Source organism: Canis aureus, chromosome 13, assembly GCF_053574225.1.
Source record: "Canis aureus isolate CA01 chromosome 13, VMU_Caureus_v.1.0, whole genome shotgun sequence".
In the NCBI taxonomy this organism is placed as follows: Eukaryota; Metazoa; Chordata; class Mammalia; order Carnivora; family Canidae; genus Canis; species Canis aureus.
Genome location: NC_135623.1, coordinates 67,664,673 through 67,688,979, shown reverse-complemented (window position 1 = coordinate 67,688,979; position 24,307 = coordinate 67,664,673). Strand labels below are relative to the sequence as shown.

The following is a 24,307-nucleotide window of genomic DNA, read 5'->3' as shown; positions in this document are numbered from 1 at the left end:
TGAGATGGTGACCAGAGCTGAAATCAAGAGTCAGATGCTTAACTGACTGAGCCATCCAGGTCCCCCGCCCCAATCTAAATAATTTTTAAAACGCGGCTCAGGTACTCTAAAAGCAGAACTCCAAAAATCACAATATGGACAAGAGCAATCATCCACAATCTCATTAGAGGGAAGAGTATTTTAATAGAAAACACTTTTTTTTTCATCATATTACAAGTTTGGGACTTTTTTTATTTTTCAAAGATAATATTAAAAGTTCTTGAATGCTAAAGAATCATAAATATTTTTTTAAAGATTTTATTTATTCATGAGAGACACACACACAGAGAGAGAGAGAGGCAGAGACATAGGCAGAGGGAGAAGCAGGCTCCATGCAGGGAAGCCTGATGTGGGACTTGATCCTGGGACTCCAGGGCCACGCCCTGGTCTGAAGGCTGATGCTTAACCGCTGAGCCATCCAGGGATCCCCTGAATCATAAAATATTTTTGTTTTGGTTTACTTATATTTGAACCTTCCATGATACTTAAGGCTCAGTTTGAACCTTCCATGATATATATGGCTCAGCTCATATTTAGTTAAGCATAACTATTTGAGTTATGAAACAAAAATTTTAACACCTCACTGGAAGAAATAATAGCATGGAAACTAACATATTAACACATGCTTCAAGGAAATGTTACATTAAGGATGGAAAAGTTGAGAAATGGATACATAGCAAAATATTCTTTACCCATTACCAAATTAAAAACTTTTGAGAATATTCTATAACCACTAACTACATAGCAAATGACACAAAACAGTTGATATAAGGTACTATGAGAACTTGTAAAACCTGAGTTTTGTAATACTCCCTAAATATGTAGTAAGGAGACAGCATAGGTAGTTCTTGTGGATTCTTAAGTGTGCAATCAAATAACTTCCAGAGGAGGGTGAGGACTTTTCTGTCGAGCAGTTGACAGGGACCAGAGCCTCAAATCATCAACCTCACTACCACTTACCAAGACTCCTTGGAATTCAATTATGATTTTATAGTAGGATGAGAATTTAGATGTAAAAAGAAGCCAGGGCTAGAATCCAGTGTTCTTTCCATGAACATTCTGGCTGGGTGGAAGCCAGAAATGGAAAATGGGATACAGATCTAGAGTTTAGGGGGTGAGGTCATTTATGGAAGTGAGAACAAAGGGAAGAAACAAAGCCTGGAACTCAGCAATATGCTAAAATAACGTTTTTCTTACTGGATTAAAATTACTAATTTTTTCTTTTTGCCTCAGGCTCTAACATGGGTCAATTGATCCTGTCTTTATTTTAAAATTTGCTATTGTTCATCATACATTTTTTGGTGTTAATTTTTTTTAATGGTGTTAAAATATTATTTATCTCGTTTAGTGAGGTTTTGAGCACACCCTTAAATTTTTTGTCCAGATTTTCTAGTCCTGGCCGGCCCTGTGAAGGAATAAAAATAGTGCCAGAATGGAACCAAAGACCACTGATTGAATTCAGAGTTTGAAAGGAAGTGAGCCAAGAGAGAAAGATCAACATTACAATTCTTATTTGGTCTACCACTTGCCATCTGCTCCACTTCACTGACTCACCTTATGGCCCCAAACTGGGGCAGCACCATTACTTCTGTTCCCCTTAACCATCTTGATTAAACTATGTAAAATCTATTTTCCTTTGTATTCTGAATATGTTGGAATTTACAAAGAACTTTTAATAGAAATTTTTAAAGAAAAATAACAAAACACCAAATCATAGTGAAAGTTAAGTTTAAAGTATACATATTGACACTCCTCTGGTCTCCCCCTCCAACTATCAGTGAATAAATTTGGGTCCATTGTCATGAATTTGTTCTGGTATGCCACTTTCAGCATACATGCCACTGATAGCAGAATTTTTATAATTTTTAAGAGAATCTTTGCCCTTATTCCCCTAATCCTGAATTAAGTAAAAAATCTCCAGTGGTAGGGTATGTATCAAGGATGCAGAGTCTCAAATGCCTCAATTAAAATGAACAAAAAATTGGAAATAAAGACAAGTATCAGAAGCATTTCTACTAGGCTGTGTTCAACACTTTGAACATTTCCTGTACAAAAGGACAGCTAGACAGTCAAATGTCTATTGAAAACTTATTGCTGTTGTATGAGCAGAAATCTACAACCATTTAATTACCTTGCAATGGTATGGCTGGTTTTTAACTTTGTGAATGTGAGTCTGTACTTGAAAAAATTGGCTTCTATTCAATGAGCTGTATCTGAACTATATAAAGTATTGCTTTTCTTTTTTTGTTGTACAAAATATATAAACATACATGTTTTAAACATAAATGTAAGTGGTAATAGGTTATATTTCTACTGAAATGCACTTATATAAAAGAATTACAATTTATCCAGAAAATTACTTAGAATTTCCCCAAAGTATCCAATTTAAATGAGGTAAAACATTTCATAAAGCATCTTTTGTGCTTAAAGTTAATTACAGTGCTTTTATAGAAACTTTCCATCCCAAAAGACATTAATAAACTATGAAAGGAGACAAATTCTGTGATTTCAGAATTTCTATCTCAAATTCTTTATAGTTTACAAATCCCAATTTTTTATTTTATCAAAATAAGGGTTAATGGTTTATGGTTTCTTCTACTCTATAATGTTTACAGTGCAAATTTTCTAATCAAGAAAAGAATTTGTAATTTTCACACCTGGAATTAACTTACAGCAAAATAAAAACTTTATGCTACTGAGCTGTCTTTTAATAAATACAAATTAACAACTTAAGAAGACCTAAAAGAACTTCAAAGGAAATCAGACATTGGCTTCTTATAATTACATGATGAGAGATATCAGAAATGGACATTTTCATTAGTATTTCAAACCTTTTTTTACAACTTTATGGATATTATTCAAAATAAAAAAAAATACTTTCACAAACATTAAAGCCCACAATATAAAATTGGTAGTAATCAATAGCTTTTTTTTTTTTTTTTTTTAGATTTTATTTATTTATTCATGAGAGACACAGAGAGAGGCAGAGACATAGGCAGAGGGAGAAGCAGGCTCCTGACAGGGAGTTGGACGTGGGACTTGATCCCCAGACCCTGGATCATGCCCTGACCAAAGGCAGACGCTCAACCACAGAACCACCAGGCATCCCTCAATAGCTTCTTTCTTAGTCTCTCCATATAAATAATCAATTATAACCAATTAATGTTTCCCTATTCTGTAAAGCCAAATGGTCAAAAGCATTTGATTTCAGCTTTAGCATTTTTGGAAAAAAAACACTTTAAACATACAAATATTTATTTTAATACTTTTGGAGAATTATAAGACGATGAAAGAAAAGTTTTAAATTCTTATACTTTTTATTACCGGAGAGTTCTAAGACATTAAAAAGTATTTTTCTTTTTATCCTCTGAATAGTAATGTGCAGAAAAAGATTTTTGTTATGCAACCAAATAATTGTGCTTCAGACGAGAATTGCTTTTGAATTTGTTATTTTCCCCTCTGAAGGGAAACGAGGGAGAATCCTGTAAAACCAGTAAACCATCCCAGATGCTTTCAAATGATTCCTTTTTGTACAGGAACTTCTAAGCAATCACACTATGGTGTGGGTGGGTATCTTTCCTTCACTCCTCTTATGGCAGACCAGGTGTGGTTACCTAGAGAAGATCTACATTGGGAAGGCAAAGGAGAAAGAAATATATTATAATAAGAACGAATTTACCCATGCTTAATTTCTTTTTATTTTTTTCTTAATTTCTTTTTAACAGATAACACGTTATGTAAATTTGCCAAGGTTTTTCAGTGCACTGAAAGCAATTTTATATTTTCTTACCTTTCAATATAGAAACACCTATTTTCCTTCAAAAGTCTGAATTTGTTAAAGATATTTTTTTTCATTAAATTATTTTTCACCCTTTGCTCAGTGATCCACAGTAGCAGTCTCAGCTATTTTTTCTTAATATTTTGGATTTGATTCCCGATATTTGTACCAGGTAAGACAATTTATTTGGAGGAGGCCAACGAAAACATACCAGAACCAGTATCTTTTTCTCAAGTAGGCTTCATGCCGAACCTGGGGCTTGAACTCACAACCCCGAGACCAAGAGTCACATGCTCTACTGACAACCAGGCACCTCCAGAAGCAATTATCTTAATTTGAGGTATTTTAACAGGTAAAACAGTCCATGGGAAACTTCTGACGTTAAGAAACTACTTAATAATTAGTGCTTAGCGATGTTTTAAATAAACGGTAGGGCAACATAAAACTACTTTTTATTTTTTATTTTTATTTTTTAATAATAAATTTATTTTTTATTGGTGTTCAATTTACCAACATACAGAATAACACCCAGTGCTCATCCCGTCAAGTGCCCCCCTCAGTGCCTGTCACCCATTCATCCCCACCCTCGTAAAACTCCTTTTTAAAGAGAAAAATGGTTCTTTTACAGGAAGACAATTCTTGGTATCAAGGTTTCCCTAGGCAATTTGTTTTGGCCCCCTCCAGAAGACGTGAAGGCATTTTTGGAAGCTTCCACCTCCTTAACATTTCACTTTCCTGACACTCATGGTGAGGTGTCAATCATAACAAATTTAGCAGTAAAAAAAAATGCAAGTATGCCTCTTCTAGTAATCACCTCAGGCTGCCTAAATTTAGAACATAAAAACAAGATGGTCTTTTTGCTCATCAGATTGCAAAGGTTAAAAACATTGTTAACATGCAGTGTTGGCAAAAGCGAGGGGAATACACTTTCTCATAACTTGCTATTGGAAATATAAGGTGGTGTAGCTTTTCTACAGAGCAATATATTACTAGGTATGCATGTTTAAAATATGCATAATCGAGAGCACCTATCCAGCTCAGGAAGTAGTGTGAGCAACTCCTGATCCCTTGGGGGTTGTAACTTCAAGCCCATGGTGGCCACAGAATTCACTTAAAAAAAAAATGTATAACCTGGAGGGTTCTTAAATGTTATAAGAAGCTCTGTGACCCTTCTTCCCAGTGAAACAACCTTAGCTGATGAAAAACTTTTTTTTTTTTAAGTTTATTTATTTATTAGTAATCTGTACACTCAACATGGGGTTCAAACTCACAATGTTGAGATCAGGAGTTACACTTCCAACTGAGCCTGCCAGGTGCCACTAAAGTTTTCTTTAAAAATGTATTTTAAAAGGTTCCTGGATGAGTCAGTTGGTCAATGTTGGACTCTTGATCTCAGCTCAGGTTCTAATCTCAGGTGGAGAGTTCAAGCGCAACATTGGCTCCATGTTGGGAATGGAACCTACTTAAAAAAAAAAAAAGGTTTTTAAAGTCTTTGGAAATTGAGAGAATATGGAACCTGAGAGAATAGAGCAAATGGTGAAACACTGATTTAAGTGCTGTAAATGGAATGTTTGTGTGCTCCCCAAATTCACATATTGAAACCTGATTGGCGATGTGATAGTATTTGGAGGTGGGACCTTTGGGAGGTGAGTAAGCCACAAGGGTAGAGCCTTCACGACTGGGATTAGTGCCCTTATAGAGTAGAATCCAAAGAGTTCCTTAGTCCCTTCCACCATGTGAAAAGATAGACATCTATGAACCAGCCTCCCCAACTGTGAGAAATAAATTTCTGTTCATAAGCTACCTAGTCTGTGGTATACTTTGTTAGAGCACCCTGAACAGACAGAGACACCAGAAATACCTAATGACAAGAACTGGAAGTGGTAAATAAGAAGGCTAATGCAACAACTCTATATGTATTTCTTCTTCCTTCTCTCAGACTTAAAGGACCTAAAATTGTAGAAAGTAATAATTTTAACAAAATTGTATGTGTAACGTGGGGCAAACTCACAACCCCAAGATCATGAGTCACATGCTCTACTGATTGAGCCAGCCAGGTGCCTCAGAAATAAAAAATCTGAGTAAGCATTTTTACTTGTTTTACAAACAAGTAAAAATGATCATACTAACAATTTAAAAAACTTCCCACAAAGAAAAGCTCTAGGTATGATTTCACTCATATGTGGAATTTAAGAAACAAAACAGATGAACATAGAGGAAGGGAAGGAAAAATTTTAAAAAGGCAAAAACAGAGGCAGGCAACCATAAGAGACTCTTTGCTATGGGAAACAGGGTTGCTGGAAGAGAAATGGGTGGGGGAATGGGTAACTGGATGGATGATGGGCAGAAAGAAGGGTACTTGATGTGATGAGCGCTGGGTGTTGTATGCAACTGATGAATCACTGGATTCTTCCTCTGAAACTAATAATACAGAATGTGTTAATTAAATTGAACTTAAATAAAAGATTTTAAAAAAGAAAAAAAAGCCTTAGTCCAGATAACTTCACTGGTGAGTTTTACCAAATGTTCAGTTTTTCCCCCAAACATTTAATAATTTAATGTCACATACAATTTCAATAGAATAAAAGACAAAAATGCAGATAATCTCCATAGTTACAGAGGAAAAAAAAGTTAAAATTCAGTACTCCTCTTTCACAATAAAAAACTTTCAACAAACTGGGAATAAAAGGGAACTTTTTCAACCTGATAAAGCACATTTAAAAAGACCCACAGTTAACATACTTAATGGTGAGAGACTGAATGCTTTCCATCTAAAATCAAATTAAGACAAAGATGACTGTTCTCACCACTTCTATACAGCATTGTACAAGAGATTCTAATTAGGGCAATTAGGCAAGGAAGGGAAATAAAAGACATCCAGATTAGAAAGGAAGTAGGGGCGCCTGGCTGGCTTACTCTATAGAGGATGTGACTCTTGATCTTGGAGTTTTGAGTTCAAGTCCCAAATTGGGGGTAGCGATTATTTAAAAACAAAACCTTAAAAAAAAAAAAGTATCTATTTGCTGATGACATGAGTTCATACACAGCAGATCCTAAGGAACCTACTAAAAACTATGAGAATGAATCAATTTCACTAAGTTCACAAGATTTAGGATCAATAAACAAAAATCATATTGTATTTCTATACATTAGTGATGAACAATTCATAACTCAGCCATAATGTGATAAAACTACAAAACTCTTAGAAGAAAATATGGGTGTAAGTTATATTTGTAACCTTGGAGTAGTCAGTGGATTTTTTTTTTTTTAAAGATTTTATTCATTTACTCATGAGAGACACAGAAGCAGAGGGAGAAGCAGACTCCACGCAAGGAGCCCAATGCGGAACTCATCTCAGGACCCCAGGATCACGCCCTGGGCCCAAGGCAGGCGCTAAACCGCTGAGCCACCCATGGATCCCCTAGTCAGTGATTTTAAAACATGAAGCCTAGGGCAGCCCAGGTGGCTCAGTGGTTTAGCGCCAACTTCAGCCCAGGGCCTGATCCTGGAGTCCTGGGATCGAGTCCCACGTCAGGCTCCCTGCACGGAGTCTGCTTCTCCCTCTGCCTGTTCTTTAAAAAAAACATGAGGCCTAGAGCACAAGAAGCCGAAAGGAAAAACAGACAAATCTGACTCTAACAAAACTAACAATTTTTTAAAGAGATTTTATTTATTTATTTATTCATGAGAGATACAGAGAGAGGCAGAGACACAGGCAGAGGGAGAAGCAGGCTCCATACAAGGAGCCTGACATGAGACTCGATCCTGGGTCCCCAGGATCACGCCCTGGGCTGAAGTCGGTGCTAAACTGCTAAGCCATCCGGGCTGCCCAAAACTAACAGTTTTTATGCTCAAGGATAGACCCTACTAAAGTGAAAAGACAACCCAAAGAATGGGAAAAAAATAATTGCAAATCATAGGGGTGCCTGGGTGGCTCTACCAGTTAAGTATCTGCCTTTGCATTCAGGTCATGATTCAGGATCCTGGGATAGAGCCCTGCATTGAGCCCTGCATTGAGCCCTGCATCGAGCCCTGCATCGGGCTCCTGCTCAATGGGGAGCCTGCTTCTCCTCTCCTTCTGCCTGCTGCTCCCCTGCTGTGCACTCTCTCTCAAATAAATAAAATGTTTGAAAAAATAATAACTACAAATGATATCTCTGATAAAGGCCTTGTATTCAAAATAGAATTCTTATAACTCAAAACAAAGACAAGTAACCCAATTGAAACATGGGCAAAGATTTTGAAGACATTTCTCCAAAGAAGGTAGACAAATGGCCGAAGTACATGAAAAGCTGTTCAGCATCATTCGTTATTAGGAACATGCAAATCGAAATCACAATGAGATAATAGTAGTCGCTCTTATCCCAACGATGTGTTCCAAGGCCCCAGTGAATATTTGAAACCATGGATAGGGCCAAACCTTATATATACTGTTTTTTTCCTATTCATACATATCTATGATAAAATTTAATTTATAAATTAGGCACAGTAAGAGATTAACAATAACTAATAACAAAATATGGTAATTATAACAAAGTGTAATAAAAGTTATGTGAATGTGGTCTTTCTCTCAAGATACTACACTATACCCATCCTTTCTTGTTGTAATGTGAGATGGTAAAATGTCTATATAATGAGGGCAGCCCGGGTGGCTCAGTGGTTTAGTGCCGCCTTCAGCCTGGGCCTGACCCTGGAGACCCAGGATCGAGTCCTGCGTCGGGCTCTCTGCATGGAGCCTGCTTCTCCCTCTGCCTGTGTCTCTGCCTCTCTCTCTATGTCTCTCATGAATAAATAAGTAAAATCTTAAAAAAAAAAAAAGTCTACATATTGAGATGAAGTGAGGGGAATGGCATTGTAATGTATTGTGCAACTATTGACCTTCTAAGACAAGTCAGAAGGAGAATCATCTTCTGAACCAAAATTCACTGCAGGTACCTGAAACCATGAACAACAAAATCATGGATAAATTGGGGCGGGGGCGGGGAGGTTGGACTACTCTACCAACCTCTAGGATGGTTATAATAAAAAGTGTTGGTGAGGATGTGGAGAAATTGGAACCTTTATAGGGTAGGAATGTAAAATGCTTCAACCACTATGGAAAATAGTTCCTCAATAAGTTAAACATAGAATAATCATATAACCCAGTAATTTCACTCTTAGGTAAATACCCAAGAGAAATGAAAACATCTGTTCAAACAAAAATTTTATGAACTAGGGGCGCCTGGCTGGCTCAGTCACTAGAACATGCAACTCTTGATCTTGGGGTCATGAGTTCAAGCCCCATGTTGGGTGTAGAGATTATAAATAAATAAACTTAAAAATATTATAAATGAATGTTCAGAGTAGAATTATTCCTAATAACCAAATAGTGAAAATAATAATGACTGGATAAACAAAATGTGATTTTTCTATACAATAGGATTTTATTTAGTCAGTTAAAAGTAATGAGTACCGATATCTGCTACTATATGGATAGATCTTGAAAACATTAAGCTAAGTGAAACAAGCTGATTGTAAGAGAAAAAAAATATAAGAATATTTATATAAAATGTCCAGAATAGGCAAATCTGTAGTATTAGTAGTTTAGTAGTTGTCTAGGATTAGAGAGCTGGGGAGAAAAGGGGAGTGCCTGCTAATCGGTATGAGTATTTCTTTATGGGGTGATGAAAATGCTTTTTATAAATAATTACCATGATGTTGCACAATTACTTAAATATAGTAAAACCATTAAACTGTACAACTTAAATGGGTAAATTTTATACTATGTGAATATCCAAAACATTAAAAAACATGCATGTCCCAGTGATTCTTTTAGAAATGTTTTGTAAGTAAATGTACAAGCGTGCAAGATGAGTGCATACATGTTCATTGCACTATTCAAAATAGCATAAATAAATAAACATCCACCAAAAACCAAGTTAAATAAATGAAGGCTGCCCAGACAATGAAACTGAAGTCATTCAAAAAGGCTGTCTTCTAGGGTGCCTGGTTCACTTAGTCTATAGGTCTTGTGACTCCTGATCTTGGGATTTTAAGTCTGAGCCACATGCTGGGTGTAGAAATTACTTTAAAAAAAAAATCTTAAAAAAAAAGGACTATCTCTAGATCCACAAATAAATGCATCTAAGTTTAGCAACCTCAAGAGGCAAGATGATAAATGCATTACACGTGTGTTTAAATTACCTGTGTTTACATATATATAATTTATATATATAAAAATGTTACTATTAGAGAAAAAAATGAGTACACATAAAGTTGAAAGCTCTAATACAATTTCCTTCCTTTTTTAAAAAAAGATTTTATTTTTAAGGAATCTCTGCACACAATGTGGGGCTCACAACTCTGAGATCAAGTCGCATGCTCTACCCATTAAGCCAGCCAAGAGCCCCTACAATTACACTATATAATGAAACATGAAACCTAAAGAACTCCATAGTTCCTCGGGCTATTGTAATGAGAGATGTTATAAATGGTACATGTGCATGTGCGCACACACGCACACGTATGTGCACACACAAGTGAAGTGACATTCGATCAAAGTCTTCTTGATTGAGTAGGAATAAACTAGGTGAAGAGAAGGGCTAGAACAACCTAGATCCTAGATCCAGAGAAATAATATGTGAAAGCTCTGAAGTGAAAAAAAAACAGGACATACTTGATAAACTCACAGATACAGTCAGTGAGTCACGTTGGATAGGGTTGGAGAGATGCTCGATCATGCACAGTTTTATGGGCTACATTAAGAATTTTATTTTGAGGGACGCCTGGGTGGCTCAGGGTTTGAGTGTCTGCCTTTGGCTCAGGTCGTGATCCTGGCATCCTGGAGTCCTGGGATCGAGTCCCACATCGGGCTCCCTGCTGGAGGGATTCTGCTTCTTCCTCTGCCTATGTCTCTGTTGCTCTCTCTGTGTCTCTCATGAATAAATAAATAAAATCTTTAAAAAAATAATAATTTTACTTTGGGAAGAAAAAAAAGAATTTTATTTTGGGGCACCAGGCTGGCTCTGTTGGTGGAGCACGTGCTTGGGTTTGTAAGTTCAAGCCCCATGCTGGGTGTAGAGATTACTTAAAAATATAGTCTTAAAAAAATAAAGTTTTATTTTAAATGTAACAGTAATGAGAAAAACCTTAAGGGTCTTGAGTGGTATGAAGCTGTAATATGAAGAATGGATAGAAGAGAAGCAAAAGTAGATATGAGGAGGATGGTGCAAGGCAGACAGTAGAGAGGCCTTCGAGTTGTGAACTAGAGATGAAATAAATCTGGAATGGAGAGACTGAACAGACAAATGGACAATGGCCTGACCATATGTTAAAACAGAACCCTGACCCACAACTCTATAGCAACCAGTCCAGGGAGCCAAACCATAATCTATGGAGCAACTGGCCTCAAATGGTCAAGATTTGTTCCATAACTACCAGGTTCCCTAATTTTGCCCCATCTTTCCTCTGATTAGAATTCTGGACTAAACAAAGAAAGCCATATATGCACCCCAAACCAATCACATAGGAAGCCCTACTTCTAGGTAGCCTGACTCCAACTTCCCCATACCTCAAAGCCGGAAGGCTTTTTTCACCATAAAACTTTCTAACTCCCTTGCCTATTCTTGGTCCTCTGCCAAATATGAATGACAGTGGCTGACTCCTTGCTCAAGCAAACTCTGAATAAATAGGCTTTACTTGTTCTCATTTGGATGGTCTCCCCCCCACCCCGCCCCCTAGAATATTATCAGTCAATGTAAAGAGGTGATTGAGGCCAAATGAATGGTTGAAACACTGTTTCAACAACACTTGAATGAAAAAAAAAGGGATCCCTGGGGGGCGCAGTGGTTTAGCGCCTGCCTTTGGCCCGGGGTGTGATCCTGGAGACCCGGGATCGAGTCCCACGTCGGGCTCCCGGTGCATGGGGCCTGCTTCTCCCTCTGCCTGTGTCTCTGCCTCTCTCTCTCTCTCTATCATAAATAAATAAAAATTAAAAAAAAAAAAAAAGTAAATGCTGAAACCTTAAAAAAAAAAAAAAGGAATGCTTAAAACAGTAGAAGAGGGCAGAGAAAAACTAGAGCTTGCAAGCCTTTTAAGTATGATTAAGCCTGCCTAGGAGTCAGAGGGTTAGCTGCAAACTTAGTGGAAAAGTAGAAGTATGCTGTCAGAAATTTAAAGGAAGAGATTTTTGTAGCCCAAGTAGTCAGTTGTTAAATTCTCCTGAGGGAAAAAAAAAAAAAAAAGGAAGAATAAAAAAACCTTAATTTAGAAAGCTGAAGGTGATTGATGGCTATTTTATTTTATTTTATTTTATTTTATTTTCTTAAAGATTTATTTATTTGGGAGAGAAGGAGAAAGAGAATCTCCAGCAAGACTCTGTAATGAGGACAGAGCCTGAGGCAGAGCTTGATCCCAAGACCCTGAGATCATGACCTGAGCTGAAATCAAGAGTCATATGCTTAACGGACAGAACCACACAGGCACCCAGATGGCTATTTTAAAGAAGGTATAAAATAGATTAGAGTGGATTGAAATGTGAATGGAAAATAATGGATCAGATAGGGTGCCTGGCTGGTTCAGTTGATGGAGCATGCAACTCTTGATATTGGGTCAAGCACCCTGTTGGGTATAGGGTTTACTTTAAATAAATAAAACAATTAAAAATATTAAAAAAGAAAATAATGGATCAGAAATGCGGACCACAAAGACTGGTTTGAGAGCATTCACTGAGAAATGCACGGGTGTGTGGTGTTTGTTTTAGTATGTAGTCTTATCAGCATTTAAACCTCCATCCTTGGTGATAAGTAATCCAGAGAGCAAGGAGAATGAAGAAAATGCTTAAGTGGCAGTTTCAGGTTCCTGAGAAAGTAAGAAGGGACGGCCGGGACCCACAACACAGATGAAGGAATGGTCGTGCTTTCCATGGCTGCAGGAGGGAAGAGGAGGATGAGGGTGAGCAGGGTGGGACGTGGATTAGATAGGACTCTAGTTTGGTGCTGGGATGTTGAGGGATACACCATCTGATGACTTCTCTTTTCTGTAATGTAAGAGGCAAGGCCACCTGCTGAAAATGCAAAAGAGAAAGATCTGAAACCAGAGGTGAGTAGAAAAAGTAAGAACCAGTGATGGCGGAGCATGAGGCAGCAAGCTGATGACAGAAATGCAGCAGGCTTGCTGGGTGGTGAGTGGAGATGATGGATATAAAAGTGGTTCCTCTCTGGCTTCTTGTGTCCTCTTCAGCAGCAGTTAACATGTCTGATGAAGACCTCAGGATTCATCCAGAACAATGTGATGAAAACAGAGCAGCAGGGCGACTTGTGATATTGGCAACGCTCATGGAAATAATGAATTATAGAGTCTTGACTCTATTATAGAGTCTTAGCTGGAGGAAGGAAAGACTCATGAGGACCAGTGTGTCTGGAGAAGGATGGCGGGTACTCTGGAAGGCCTGAGGAGGTTGGAGTGGCGGCTGTGGCTGACCAAGCTCCCGGTATGACTGCGTATGCATGGGTGAGACTCCAGTGGAGGAAGAGTTCTTGGGAAAGCCTCTATATTTTGCCTATTTTTTTTTTTTTCTAATAAAATTTTAACAGAGGCACCTGGTGGCTCAGTCGGTTAAGCATCTGCTTTCGGCTCAGATTGTGAGCTTGGGGTCCTGGGCTAGAGCCCCACGTCGGGCTCCCTGCTCAGAGGGGAGTCTGCTTCTCCCTCTGTGCTCTCTCTCGCCCACTCTTATTCACTTAAATAAAATCTTTTAAAAAGATTTTTAACAAAGCAGGATAAAGGTTTACATTATTTTATTTATAAATCGGCATAGATATTCTGAGTGATAACAGGTATAAACTATCAAGGATTTTAATTATAAATGAGCAATATACTGGGGCACCCCACGTTGGGCTCCCTGCTCAGAGGGGAGTCTGCTTCTCTCTCTGCCTCTCTTCTCTCCCCCCACTTGTGCTCTCTCTTTCTCTCAAACAAATAAAATCTTAAAAAAATAAAATAAAATAGGGCCTCCTGGGTGACTCAGTTGGTTCCACACTCAGGTCATGATCCCAGAGTCCTGGGATCAAGCCCCACAGTGGGCTCCTCTCCCACTCCCTTTCTTGTGTGCTCACAGTCTCTCTGTCAAATAAAAAATAAAACCTTCAAAAAAAAAAAATTAGCAATATTCTGAGGGACACACTGACAAGAATTTGTTTCTAGTGACGATTGTTCATAATTTTATTAAGATCAGGAACTTCAGAATTCATCTTTACATTTTGATATTACGGATGGTATTGAAGATATATTTTTTTAGAGATTTATTTATTTATGATAGACATAGAGAGAGAGAGAGAGGCAGAGGGAGAAGCAGGCTCTATGCCGGGAGCCCGATGCGGGAGTCAATCCCGGGTCTCCAGGATCGCGCCCTGGGCCAAAGGCAGGCGCGAAACCGCTGAGCCACCCAGGGATCCCCTATATTACAGATAGTATTGAAAGAATTGTGGCATTCAATAATACCATGCATCACTATTAAAAAAAAATACATCCAAGAGTGAAATGTGTTGAAATAGTTAACAATAAGCAATCTTATTTTTCTCATCCCCTAAAGACCAATAAATATTCACTTGCTATTATCTAGGAATATTTTTCAAATATGTTACTGTTATGTAATAATAAAATTAACTAGATATCAGTAGATCATTACCTGAATACGTAACTGAGAACAAACTAAGACAAAAGATTGATGCTACAAAGAAATTGTAGATACCTGAGTATGATAGAGAACAGCCACTTTTTTTATTTTAAAATTTAATTTTAATTTTTAAATTTTAAAATAAAAAAAAAGAATTTAAAGAGAGCAGCCACTTTAAGAAAACATCCTCAGAAAAACTTATAAGACATTTTGTAACAAAAACTTGCAAACTGAAGAAAACTTTGAAATTAGGCTTTAGTCTGTCTTTCTCTGTGTGACTATCATGAATAAATAAATAAAATTAAAAAAAGAAAGAAAGAAAGTAAAGTGAAAATGTGCCTTCAGGTCTCACTGTAGTAAATCTATTTTTTTTTAAAGGTTTTATTTATTCCTGAGAATCACAGACAGGCAGAGACAGAGGCAGAGGAAGAAGCAGGCTCCTTGCAAGGAGCCCTATGTGGGACTCGATCCCAGGACCCCAGGATCACACCCTGAGCCCAAGGCAGACGCTCAACCACTGAGCCACCCAGGTGTCTTAAATGCTAAAATAACTAAAAGGTTCATTTCATGTCTTTTAGCAACATTTATGGAGTGCCTGCTGTATGCAGGACACTTTCATTGGCTAATGAGGCAAAGATCAGTACAACCCACTATTAAGAAGTTGGCTAAGCCACATCTTGGTACTACTCCCTCTGGGTCCATTTTGTGTGGCCTAGCAGCCTGCACAGGTCTGGCACCAACACTAGCCCCTCCAGCAAGCTTCTGTGCCCAGCAGCAAAGTCACAGGCAAAGAAATGTAAGCTCCCGATATCACTTCTCCAATAGCCCTATGATCCAGTCTCCCCTGTCCTCAGGCCCTGTATATCTTATGTATCCCTTATTTTTTTTTAAAAGATTTTATTCATTCATGATAGAGACACAGGCTCCATGCCGGGAGTCTGACGCGGAACTCGATCCTGGGACTCGTGGATCCTGGGACTCCAGGATCACACCCTGGGGCCAAAGGCAGGTACTAAACCCCTGAGCCACCCAGGGATCCCCTTTTGTATCCCTTAGATAAGAACCCTTGTGGAGCAAAACTCTGCTCTTTTGGTTTGAATTGACCCATCAGACCCTAGCCCAAGAACCGGAAACACTCCACCAGAATCCCAAAGCACCCCACCCTGTAGGTAATTAAGGCATCTGCCCTAGGGCTTGCCTGTCTCTAGGTCTGCTTCTCCCTTAACCTTCCCATGGTGGGGCCTCTCCAGGCATTCCATGACCGTCCCACAGGACCTTCGAGGAATACATTTCTCTATTGCAATTTACCTCCTGGCCAGCTTTTGAACTAAGGCTCCCCTGCTCATTGTCCTGCAGTAGATGCTCCACTTAACAAATGTTAATTCAACAAAGCAGAACAGCCACACTCTGCCTACAGGGAACTGGCATCCTGCTGAGGAAGGAAGGGAGGAGTCCTGCCAGCTAACAAGGTGTCACAAAGCAGTGAGTCAGGTACTTTGACAGAATTATTCAAATAGGTTGAGAGCAAAATGTAGACCTCCAATACACATTGTAGGGGCATCAAACTCAGGAAGTTTCCTGAAGGATGAACTAACAGCCAGAATAAAGTAAGGACACTGCAGACAGAAGTGTACTTTGAAGAATAGCAAGAGGTAAAGAATAGACTAAAGTGATGTTAATAATAACTGTAGCTGCTACTGATTCAGCAGTTACCATGTGCTAGGTGTGGAATGGCAAAGTTGATACCGTTACTAGCTCCCTCTTACAGGTCTGGAAGTGGCGGGGGGGGGGGGGGGCTGTCTTTTTTTTTTAAGATTTTATTTATTTATTTGAGAGAGAGTGTGTGTGAGACAGACAGCAAGGAAAGTGGGGAGGGATACAGGGAAAGGGAGAAGCCGACTTCCCACTGAGCAGGGAGCCCAATGTGGGACTCGACCCCAGACACTGGGATCATGACTGAGCCACCCAGGCGCCGGTGGTGGGGGTCTTAAAGAGGACAAGTGACTTACCAGTGACCACCAGTGAGTGAGCTTGTGGTCACTCAAATGACCACAGAGCTCAGCTCGAATCCACAACCGCCAGTGTTAATCCTTTCTTATCCCCTCTAGGAGAGGGAAGGGGAGAACAGGTGACAGATGGTGCTGGAGAGGCATATTTTGTAAGGTCTTGTTTTTTAACTTATGGGAGGTAGAAGACTTTGTTATGTCCTGAAGACTACCGGGACAGTTAAGAATTTTAATCAAGATGAGACATAATTGGATTTACAGCTTGGGAAGATCGAATAATAAAAGGAAAAAAAAAAAAGGTTTTCCAGAAGTGGAACTAGAGGCTGGAATGATCAGTTAAGGAGTTGAAGTCATGCTGGAGAGATATAACAGGTACTAAGATAGTAACAGAGATGAAGAGGAGGGAGCAAATTTTTAAAAACATCTCAGGGTAGAAATGACAGGCCTGGGAAACCAGCTAGAACTGAATATTAGAGCACCAGAGTCTCAAAAATCTACACAGAGACAGTAAAATGTATATTTCATAGCACAGAGCTTGATACAGAGTAAACATCTGATATATAATAGCTCTACAATTATTCTCCAAATTCTGCGAACACAAGAGAAATACCTGCACGGGAGTAATTGAAGAGTTTAAGTGTGCATTCATTCGTTCATTCATCAAATATTTCTGTGGAGCTTACTACAGTCACTGGGCATATAACTGTAATCAAAGCAAAGTCCCTGCTCCTATGGAACTTACATTCTAAGGAAGAGAGGCAGATGATACTACACAATGACAAGGTAAATATATGTGATGTCAGGTGGCAGTAGGTGACATGGAGAAAAACAAAACAGGAAAAGGGAAAAAGTATTTTGGGTAGGATGAGGTACTGCTTTTTTATATAAAAGTTTATTTTGGCGCAGCCCTGGTGGCTGAGCAGTTTGGCGCTGCCTTCAGCCCAGGGCCCGATCCTGGAGACCCGGGATTGAGTCTCACGTCGGGCTCCCTGCAATGGAGCCTGCTTCTCCCTCTGCCTGTGTCTCTGCCTCTGTGTGTGTGTGTGTGTGTGTGTGTGTCTCTCATAAATAAATAAATAAATCTTTAAAAAAATAAAGTTTGATATCCCTTTTTTTGTTTTTTTTTTAAGGATTTATTTATTAGAGAGAGGGAAAGAGAGGGAGCACGCATGGGTAAAAGGGACAGAGGAGAGAGAAACTTAAGCAGACTCCTGCATATTGCAGAGCGGGACATAGGGCTCGATCTCATGACCCTGAGATCATGACCTGAGAGTCGGGCACTTAGCTGACTCTGCACCCTGGTATTGCTTTTTTAAAGAAAGGAAAGTCCTTCCTGATGACATCTATGATTTTGGAACAGAGAACCGAGTTATAAGAATAAGCTATGCAGAAGCCATGCTTGCGATTTGCAAATGCACTGTAGACATGAACTTGAGGTGACTTAGAACAGCTAAAGTGATCCCACGTAGATGACTGGACACCTGGTACAGGTACTAAGAAATAGTGATTTGTTTCAGAGTTAAATAATCAAAAGGGAGCATCGTATCATTGAAACAAGGAAGACTACTCACTATCTGACCTGTAGCAAGATAACTGAGGACAGAATAAAAACGTGTTCACTGGATTGAGAAGAAAGTCACTGGGGATCTTTCCCAGAATGCAGTGGGTAGCAGTGTATTGAAACAGTAAGAAAAGAAACAGCCACTTTTTCAAGAAACTTGGCCATGCAGTGAAGAACAGGGGCTAGTCACTAGAGAGCACCATGGGGTCAGCGGTGCACCTATTTTCCTTGTTTTAAAAGATGAAACCAATCAGTTTTGACATACTGAACAATCTGAGGAAGAAAGGGAATAAATGTCAGCTTAAGATTCTTGAGATGTAGAGATTACCCACACTCAGGAGAGGAATCTCTTAAAAGACTATGAAGTGAAAATAGAAGTGTAGCAGATGTAAATGTAGCTGGAGTGTGGAGTCTGATTTTAAAGCTTGATGATCTCCATCTTCTCTGGGAAGAGAAATTATCTCTAGCTGTGAGCTGGAAAAGGTTAAGAAGTTCAAGGAAACTAGAGATCATTAGAGATTTAAATGTAGGTGACTGGGAATCAGAGGTGCCTAAGGGTAAGTAAAAGAGTTTTTCCCAGAGGCACTTGCCTGGCTCAGTCCGAAGAGCATGCGACTCTTGGGGTCATGAGTTTGAGCCCCACATTGAGTGTGGAGGTTACTAAAAATGAATGAATGAATGAATAAATAAACTTAAGGCAAAAAAAAGGGGGGGGGTGTTCTCATAAAGTCCTGCCAATGTTGAAGATAAAATGCTCCACAAGAGTAGAGATTCTGTGCTTTAGAAAGTTGGCTTTCAGTTCAGCAAGAGAGTGAGAAGGGCCAAGACAATAAATAGAATTACAGAAAGAATTGGCAGGTGAGGCTAGAGGTTTGGTCAAAGGTCAGAAGCCCATAACTTTGAGGGGGTAAGAATAAGGCAGAAAATAGAGTACATACTAAGTACTTAACATTTTGAATGGTAATCAAGAGTGACAAGAGAGTACTAGCTGGTCTCAATTTAAAATAATGTACTAAAATGTACTTTTACCAGGGCACCTGAGTGGCTCAGCCAAGCTACGCAGAGTCTTGGTTTTGGCTCAGGTTGGGATCTCAGGGTAGCCACCCCACCCCATTCCCCTCGCCCCCCCCCCCCCCCAACTCCGCTGACTCCCTGCTAAGTGCAGAGTCTGCTTGAGATTCTGTCCCTCTCCCTCCTCTGCTCCTCCTCTCCCACCCTCCCACCCCTGCTTACAAGCTTTCTCTCTCAAATAAATCTTTTTGCAAAACAAAAAATTAAATCCACCTTTACCAAAACCTTTTCATAGCCACTGCCTCTGGGAAATGAAAAAGGCCAAAGAGACTTAATTTTGACTTTACATTCTTTCATACTGTTAGGAAAAGATTTTATACTATAAACATATGTCACAATTATTAAAAAGCTAGATAGGGACACCTGGCTGGCTCAGTCAGTGGAACATACGACTCTTGATCTCTGGGTTGTAAGTTCAAGCCCCATGTTAAGTATAGAGATTACTTTAAAAAAAGTGAGATCGAGTGTTCATTACTGGGTTATATAGTTATCTAGAGTATTTTTAATTTATTTTAAAGATTTTATCTATTTGAGAGAGAAAGAGAGAGAGAGAGAAACACAAGCCAGGGGAGGGGCAGAGGGAGAGGGAGAAGCAGGGAGCGCCACATGGGGCTCTATCCCAGGACCCTGGGATCATGACCTGAGCCAAAGGCAGGTGCTTAACAAGTTGAGCTGCCCAGGCGCCCCTGGAGTACATATTTATAAAGAAAAGCATTGGGACGCCTGGATGGCTCAGCGGTTTAGTGCCTGCCTTCAGCCCAGGACGTGGTCCTGGAGACCCGGGATCGAGTCCCACATCAGGCTCCCTGTGTGGAGCCTGCTTCTCCCTCTGCCTCTCTGTGTCTCTCATGATAAATAAATAAAATCTTAAAAAAAAAAAAAAAAAAAAAAGTATTGATGGGATGCCTGGGTGGCTCAGTGGGTTAAGCATCTGATTTTGGCTCAGGTCATGATCCAGGGGGTCCTGGGATCGAATCTCACATCAGGCTCCCTATTTAGCAGGTGGCCTGGTTCTTTCTCCCTCTCCCTTTACAACTCCCCCTGCTTGTGATCTCTCTCTCAAATAAATAAAATATTCAAAAAAAGGTGAAAGCCTTGATACAGTGAGATTTCATGGCTAGAAGAGGAAAATCATGAGAATCTAAGGATTTTGCCTCATTTTCCACTCTAAAACTATCACATTAGCCTATAAACTTGAATTTCCCAACACCCTTTCTCTTGTTTTCCTCCACTCTAATTCACTTAGGGCTGAATGTGATACCAACATATTTCAGCAAGAAAAAACAATTATGAAGAGAATGAATTTTACACAGCAAGATTATTCTATTTAATTAACTCAGTTGTAAGGGTTAGGAAATGTCACTGAAGATCACTGAGAAGGACTCTAGGAGTTGGTAAAATTGACAGAGTAAAGATAATGGGGCATTCTTGTTAAGGGAACTAAAAGCTAAGTTCCTTCAAAGGTTAATCTGGACAACTTCCAAAGTCAACTGTTTACCTCACCTGTCCTCTCCCAGTCTTACATGACCCTAACTGAATCAAATAACCATGTGTGATTTTTATCTAAAACATGCAGAAAACAGGGGTGGCTATCTGGCTCAATCAGTCGAGCACTCCTGATCTTGGGATCCTGAGTTCAAGCCCAATGCTGGGCATAGGGCTTACATGAAAAAACAATAAACAGACAAATAAAACATTCAGAAAACAGAGGGAATAAGTGAAAGGGAGGTTCCGCCTTAGAGTTCCACTACACCTACGTCTACAGTGATTTAGCCAGCAGTCAAATCATTGTGTTGCAGGACTTATAAAAAGTGTGCAAGTATTTAGAACGACAATTGTGGTTTCACATATGAGGGCAGCACTGGGTATTATAGCCCTCGTTGAGCAAGACCTTGGAAAATGATCGTAATATTCATCCCACATTGGCTCTTATGCTATCACTGGATTTCAAAAGAGGAGTTCTGTACATTCTTCGAAGAACTGTAGCTGGAATGCAGAAGTAGTCTAAACAGAAATAAGAAAATGGATGCTGTAATCTGAGCAGTTCTTTACAACAATCAAATTTTGTACAGGACTTCTCTTACTACATGGTTTACACAGGTTCTATTTAGATTTCCCTTTGGTTTACAAACTTGGTTTATAGATCAAAATTTTCCTGAATTTTGACAATTCAAACTTCATTACTCTGTCTTGTTTACTTGCAACCCTAGTTTTTATGGCAGGTGGTTTGTGGAGAAAGCTGATACAACCCGTGGCCAACTGAGGGCTTTTATTTGCCTTATGCAAGGTATCTATCTCAGTATATGCAGGAATTCCCTTGCTACTGTGAACTGCCTCCTCTCCTCTTTGTTATTTGTGGAGGAGTGCTGGGAAAGTCTTGAACTTCTCTCCTAAGCACAGATTTTACCACTGTTTATATCTGAGATTGAAATGCATTATTGACACATGCCAAAGGATTCTTTAGGATAGAAAATGTTTTAGCCCCTATTAGTTGGCCTCTCAGGAATTTCTTACTGTATCTTTCTGGATTTTTCCAACAAACTTATTTTGACAGCAAAGGGTAATTTGTTACAGATACAGGTATAGAGAACTTGGCTTTTTGTCTTAGCCCTCTTGATACATGATTACTGAATTGCTCCTTCATTTAATGTCCCACTAGAGGACATTCCCCAGGTTTGAAAAGCATGTATTAAACAAGAGGCATGGCAACCATTCTCTCCTTGAATGAATAGTGCCATAAACACTAGTCTACAGACCAACTGAATAAGCTAACTTAGCAATTGCCTGCGTATGCTAACCAGCTGAGAGATATTTCTATGGCATTTTTTTAAAAGGATGATACATTTTATAAGAATTAAAGAGCTTAAAATAATTACAGTGGAATGCCCCATCATTTATTTTTTAGTATGAAGAAATACACAGTTGGGCAGTGTTTGAAGTTAATTGATTCAAGCAGTATTACTGATAGTGGTGGTAGTATAAAAATCACTGGTCTTTCAGTGAATTAAAAAAAGGGGGGGGGGGGAGGAAAGTTCTTTTCATAATTTAAAGATGCAACAACCATCAAGACCAATTCTATGTGTAAGGCTGGAAAATTGCCATGGTATTAATATTAAATTGATCTTATACACTCAAATATTGTCAAGAAAAATAAACTATTTTAATAATCTATGAAAATATCGAGGATGGTACATCATCTATATGGTGTAATTGGGCAAATATGTTCCAATGCTTTCAAGGACTCAGTGGTCTTAGTGTCTTACAGGGCTATTCAGTGTTTTTGAAAACAGATTGTTTAAAGATACTATCACAATTATATTCTCTGGGTACCTGAGTTTTCATTAGGAAATTGTTTAACACAAGAAGAGTAATCCCCACTCTATCACTCAGAATCCATGATTATCAAGATTTTCCTACATTTGCTTTATCTATCCCATTAAACAACTAGAACAATTCTCAGATATCATGTCATTCACTATTCCCATTTGTCAGGATGCATTCCTTGAACTGATATCATCTTAAAGGTATTATCACATATTACAAAATATAAATGAACCTTCTTTGATAGATCTAATCTGGAACATTGCCTAAATGTAGTAAAACAATTTTCTATCAGAAATACCTCAGGGGAAGGGCACCCGTGAATGGAGAGGCATACATCTCCTCTGAAGGCAGTTGTGTCTGTGCAATTTTCTTCTCATTGCCAAATTAGCTGAGAAAAAAAAAGGGGGAAATATTAAGAGCATATTTCAGAAAATGAATTGTTTAATCTGGAGAATGTAAGGGAATATTTTGGGTCCAAACTATATTGTGATTATTTGGTACTTGTTTGGAGGTGATTGTGATGTAAAAATTAACATGATGCAAAAATATGAAAAATATTCCTAACAACTCATGTTAACAGCAGGATCTAGTTATAATAACCTCCTCCTTCCACATTACTTCCTAAATGCTCTTGGATTTTCAGCTAATGTAATGAATTAATCACAGATACTTTACAAGAACATTGTCCAAGGTGTTCTGGAGTTCAGAAGTTTGATTAGCAATTGCTATTAACTGTAAGCAGGGGCCAGCTGCTTTCTGAATTGCTGATTTGTACATTTTTTTCTTGTTTATGTAAAAGGGCAAGCCTGGGGACATCATTTGAAATAACCTCAGTGATCAAACTTCTCATTAACTAGAAGGGAGAGACTGAATTTTTAACCAGTTATGTGCCCTTTTCTGCTCTAAATGGAGAAGTATGTTACCAGTTGAATAATCTGACATGGAATAAATATTACCACCTTTCTCCTTAAATTTGGGTTTGCTTTTCCCTGAGTCAGAACACTTTCTTTTCTTTTAACTTGCCAGGGCTTTGAAATCTTAGATATTTGATTTTGAAGTAAAAGCACATTAGAGTAACTGTTTACTAATTCTTGCTGGTAAGAACAACACAACTATACCACCTTTGAAAATTGTGTCAAGTCGATTGCTATTATCTTGACCATAAATATTTTTGACATTTTTGGCTCTGTAAGCACAATAATACTAAAAGCTGCATTTTTAAGTGAGATATATAATTACGTAACTATAGAAATAACAGCTATAATAATCTGACTTAAGGTTTCATCTGTATTTTGTCACATGATCTTTCTGTTGTTAATTCAAAATGTTAACATTGCCCCTACTCCAGCCAGCAACATGTTCTGCTAATCAACCCCTTTGGCTTTTACATTTTCCCTAAAAATCCATTAAGTCTGTTTATCTCTGTAATCAATAGACCCAACAGTTGTATTTCTTTTTTTACTTACAAGGACAACATACCTAAAGTAACTTGGGAATCAATTTTTCTTTGAATTTCGAAAAACAGTGGTAAAATACTCATCGTCATTTTAAAATCCACCTACTTTTTAAGGTATTCGAGTAGCAGACCCGACAGGATGGATAGCATGCTTCGGAAAGCCTACATTCTTACCCAAACCCCTAAGCACCCCTAAGCGACCTGCAACAGGTACGTGTCCGCCCTGCTCACACGGGCACGGACAGTGACTATCAAAGTCCTACCTGGTCTCTGTCCGTTGATAACAAGGAGACTCAGCATGAGAGCACAAGCCGCAAGGAAGAGTCGCCGCAGTCTCATGATTCCGCGTCCCCGCGGGAGCGAGCTCCGGGGCAGCGGGCCGGGCGGTGCAGCGGGAGGTCCCCGCGGGAGCGAGCCC

The 24,307-nt window shown here is 38.9% G+C and overlaps 1 protein-coding gene and 1 pseudogene across 3 annotated transcripts in view; one reads left to right on the top strand and one right to left on the bottom strand.

Annotated features, from left to right (window-relative positions):
• Positions 1 to 24,307, top strand: part of LOC144282649 (tripartite motif-containing protein 60-like) — a 209,574-nt pseudogene that overhangs the window by 31,172 nt on the left and 154,095 nt on the right. The window lies entirely within an intron of this gene.
• APELA (apelin receptor early endogenous ligand) lies at positions 98 to 24,307 on the bottom strand. Of its 2 annotated transcripts, none has more exons than XM_077846561.1 (3): positions 24,153 to 24,307; positions 22,732 to 22,821; positions 98 to 3,664 (listed from the first exon to the last, which is right to left on the bottom strand). In XM_077846561.1, exons 1-2 carry the CDS (start codon positions 24,226 to 24,228, stop codon positions 22,733 to 22,735), a joined length of 165 nt encoding a protein of 54 aa, XP_077702687.1. In that variant the 5' UTR covers positions 24,229 to 24,307; the 3' UTR covers positions 98 to 3,664; position 22,732. The 2 variants fall into 2 exon arrangements, with proteins under 2 accessions (XP_077702687.1, XP_077702688.1); XM_077846562.1 differs by lacking the exon at positions 98 to 3,664 and adding an exon at positions 19,843 to 21,113.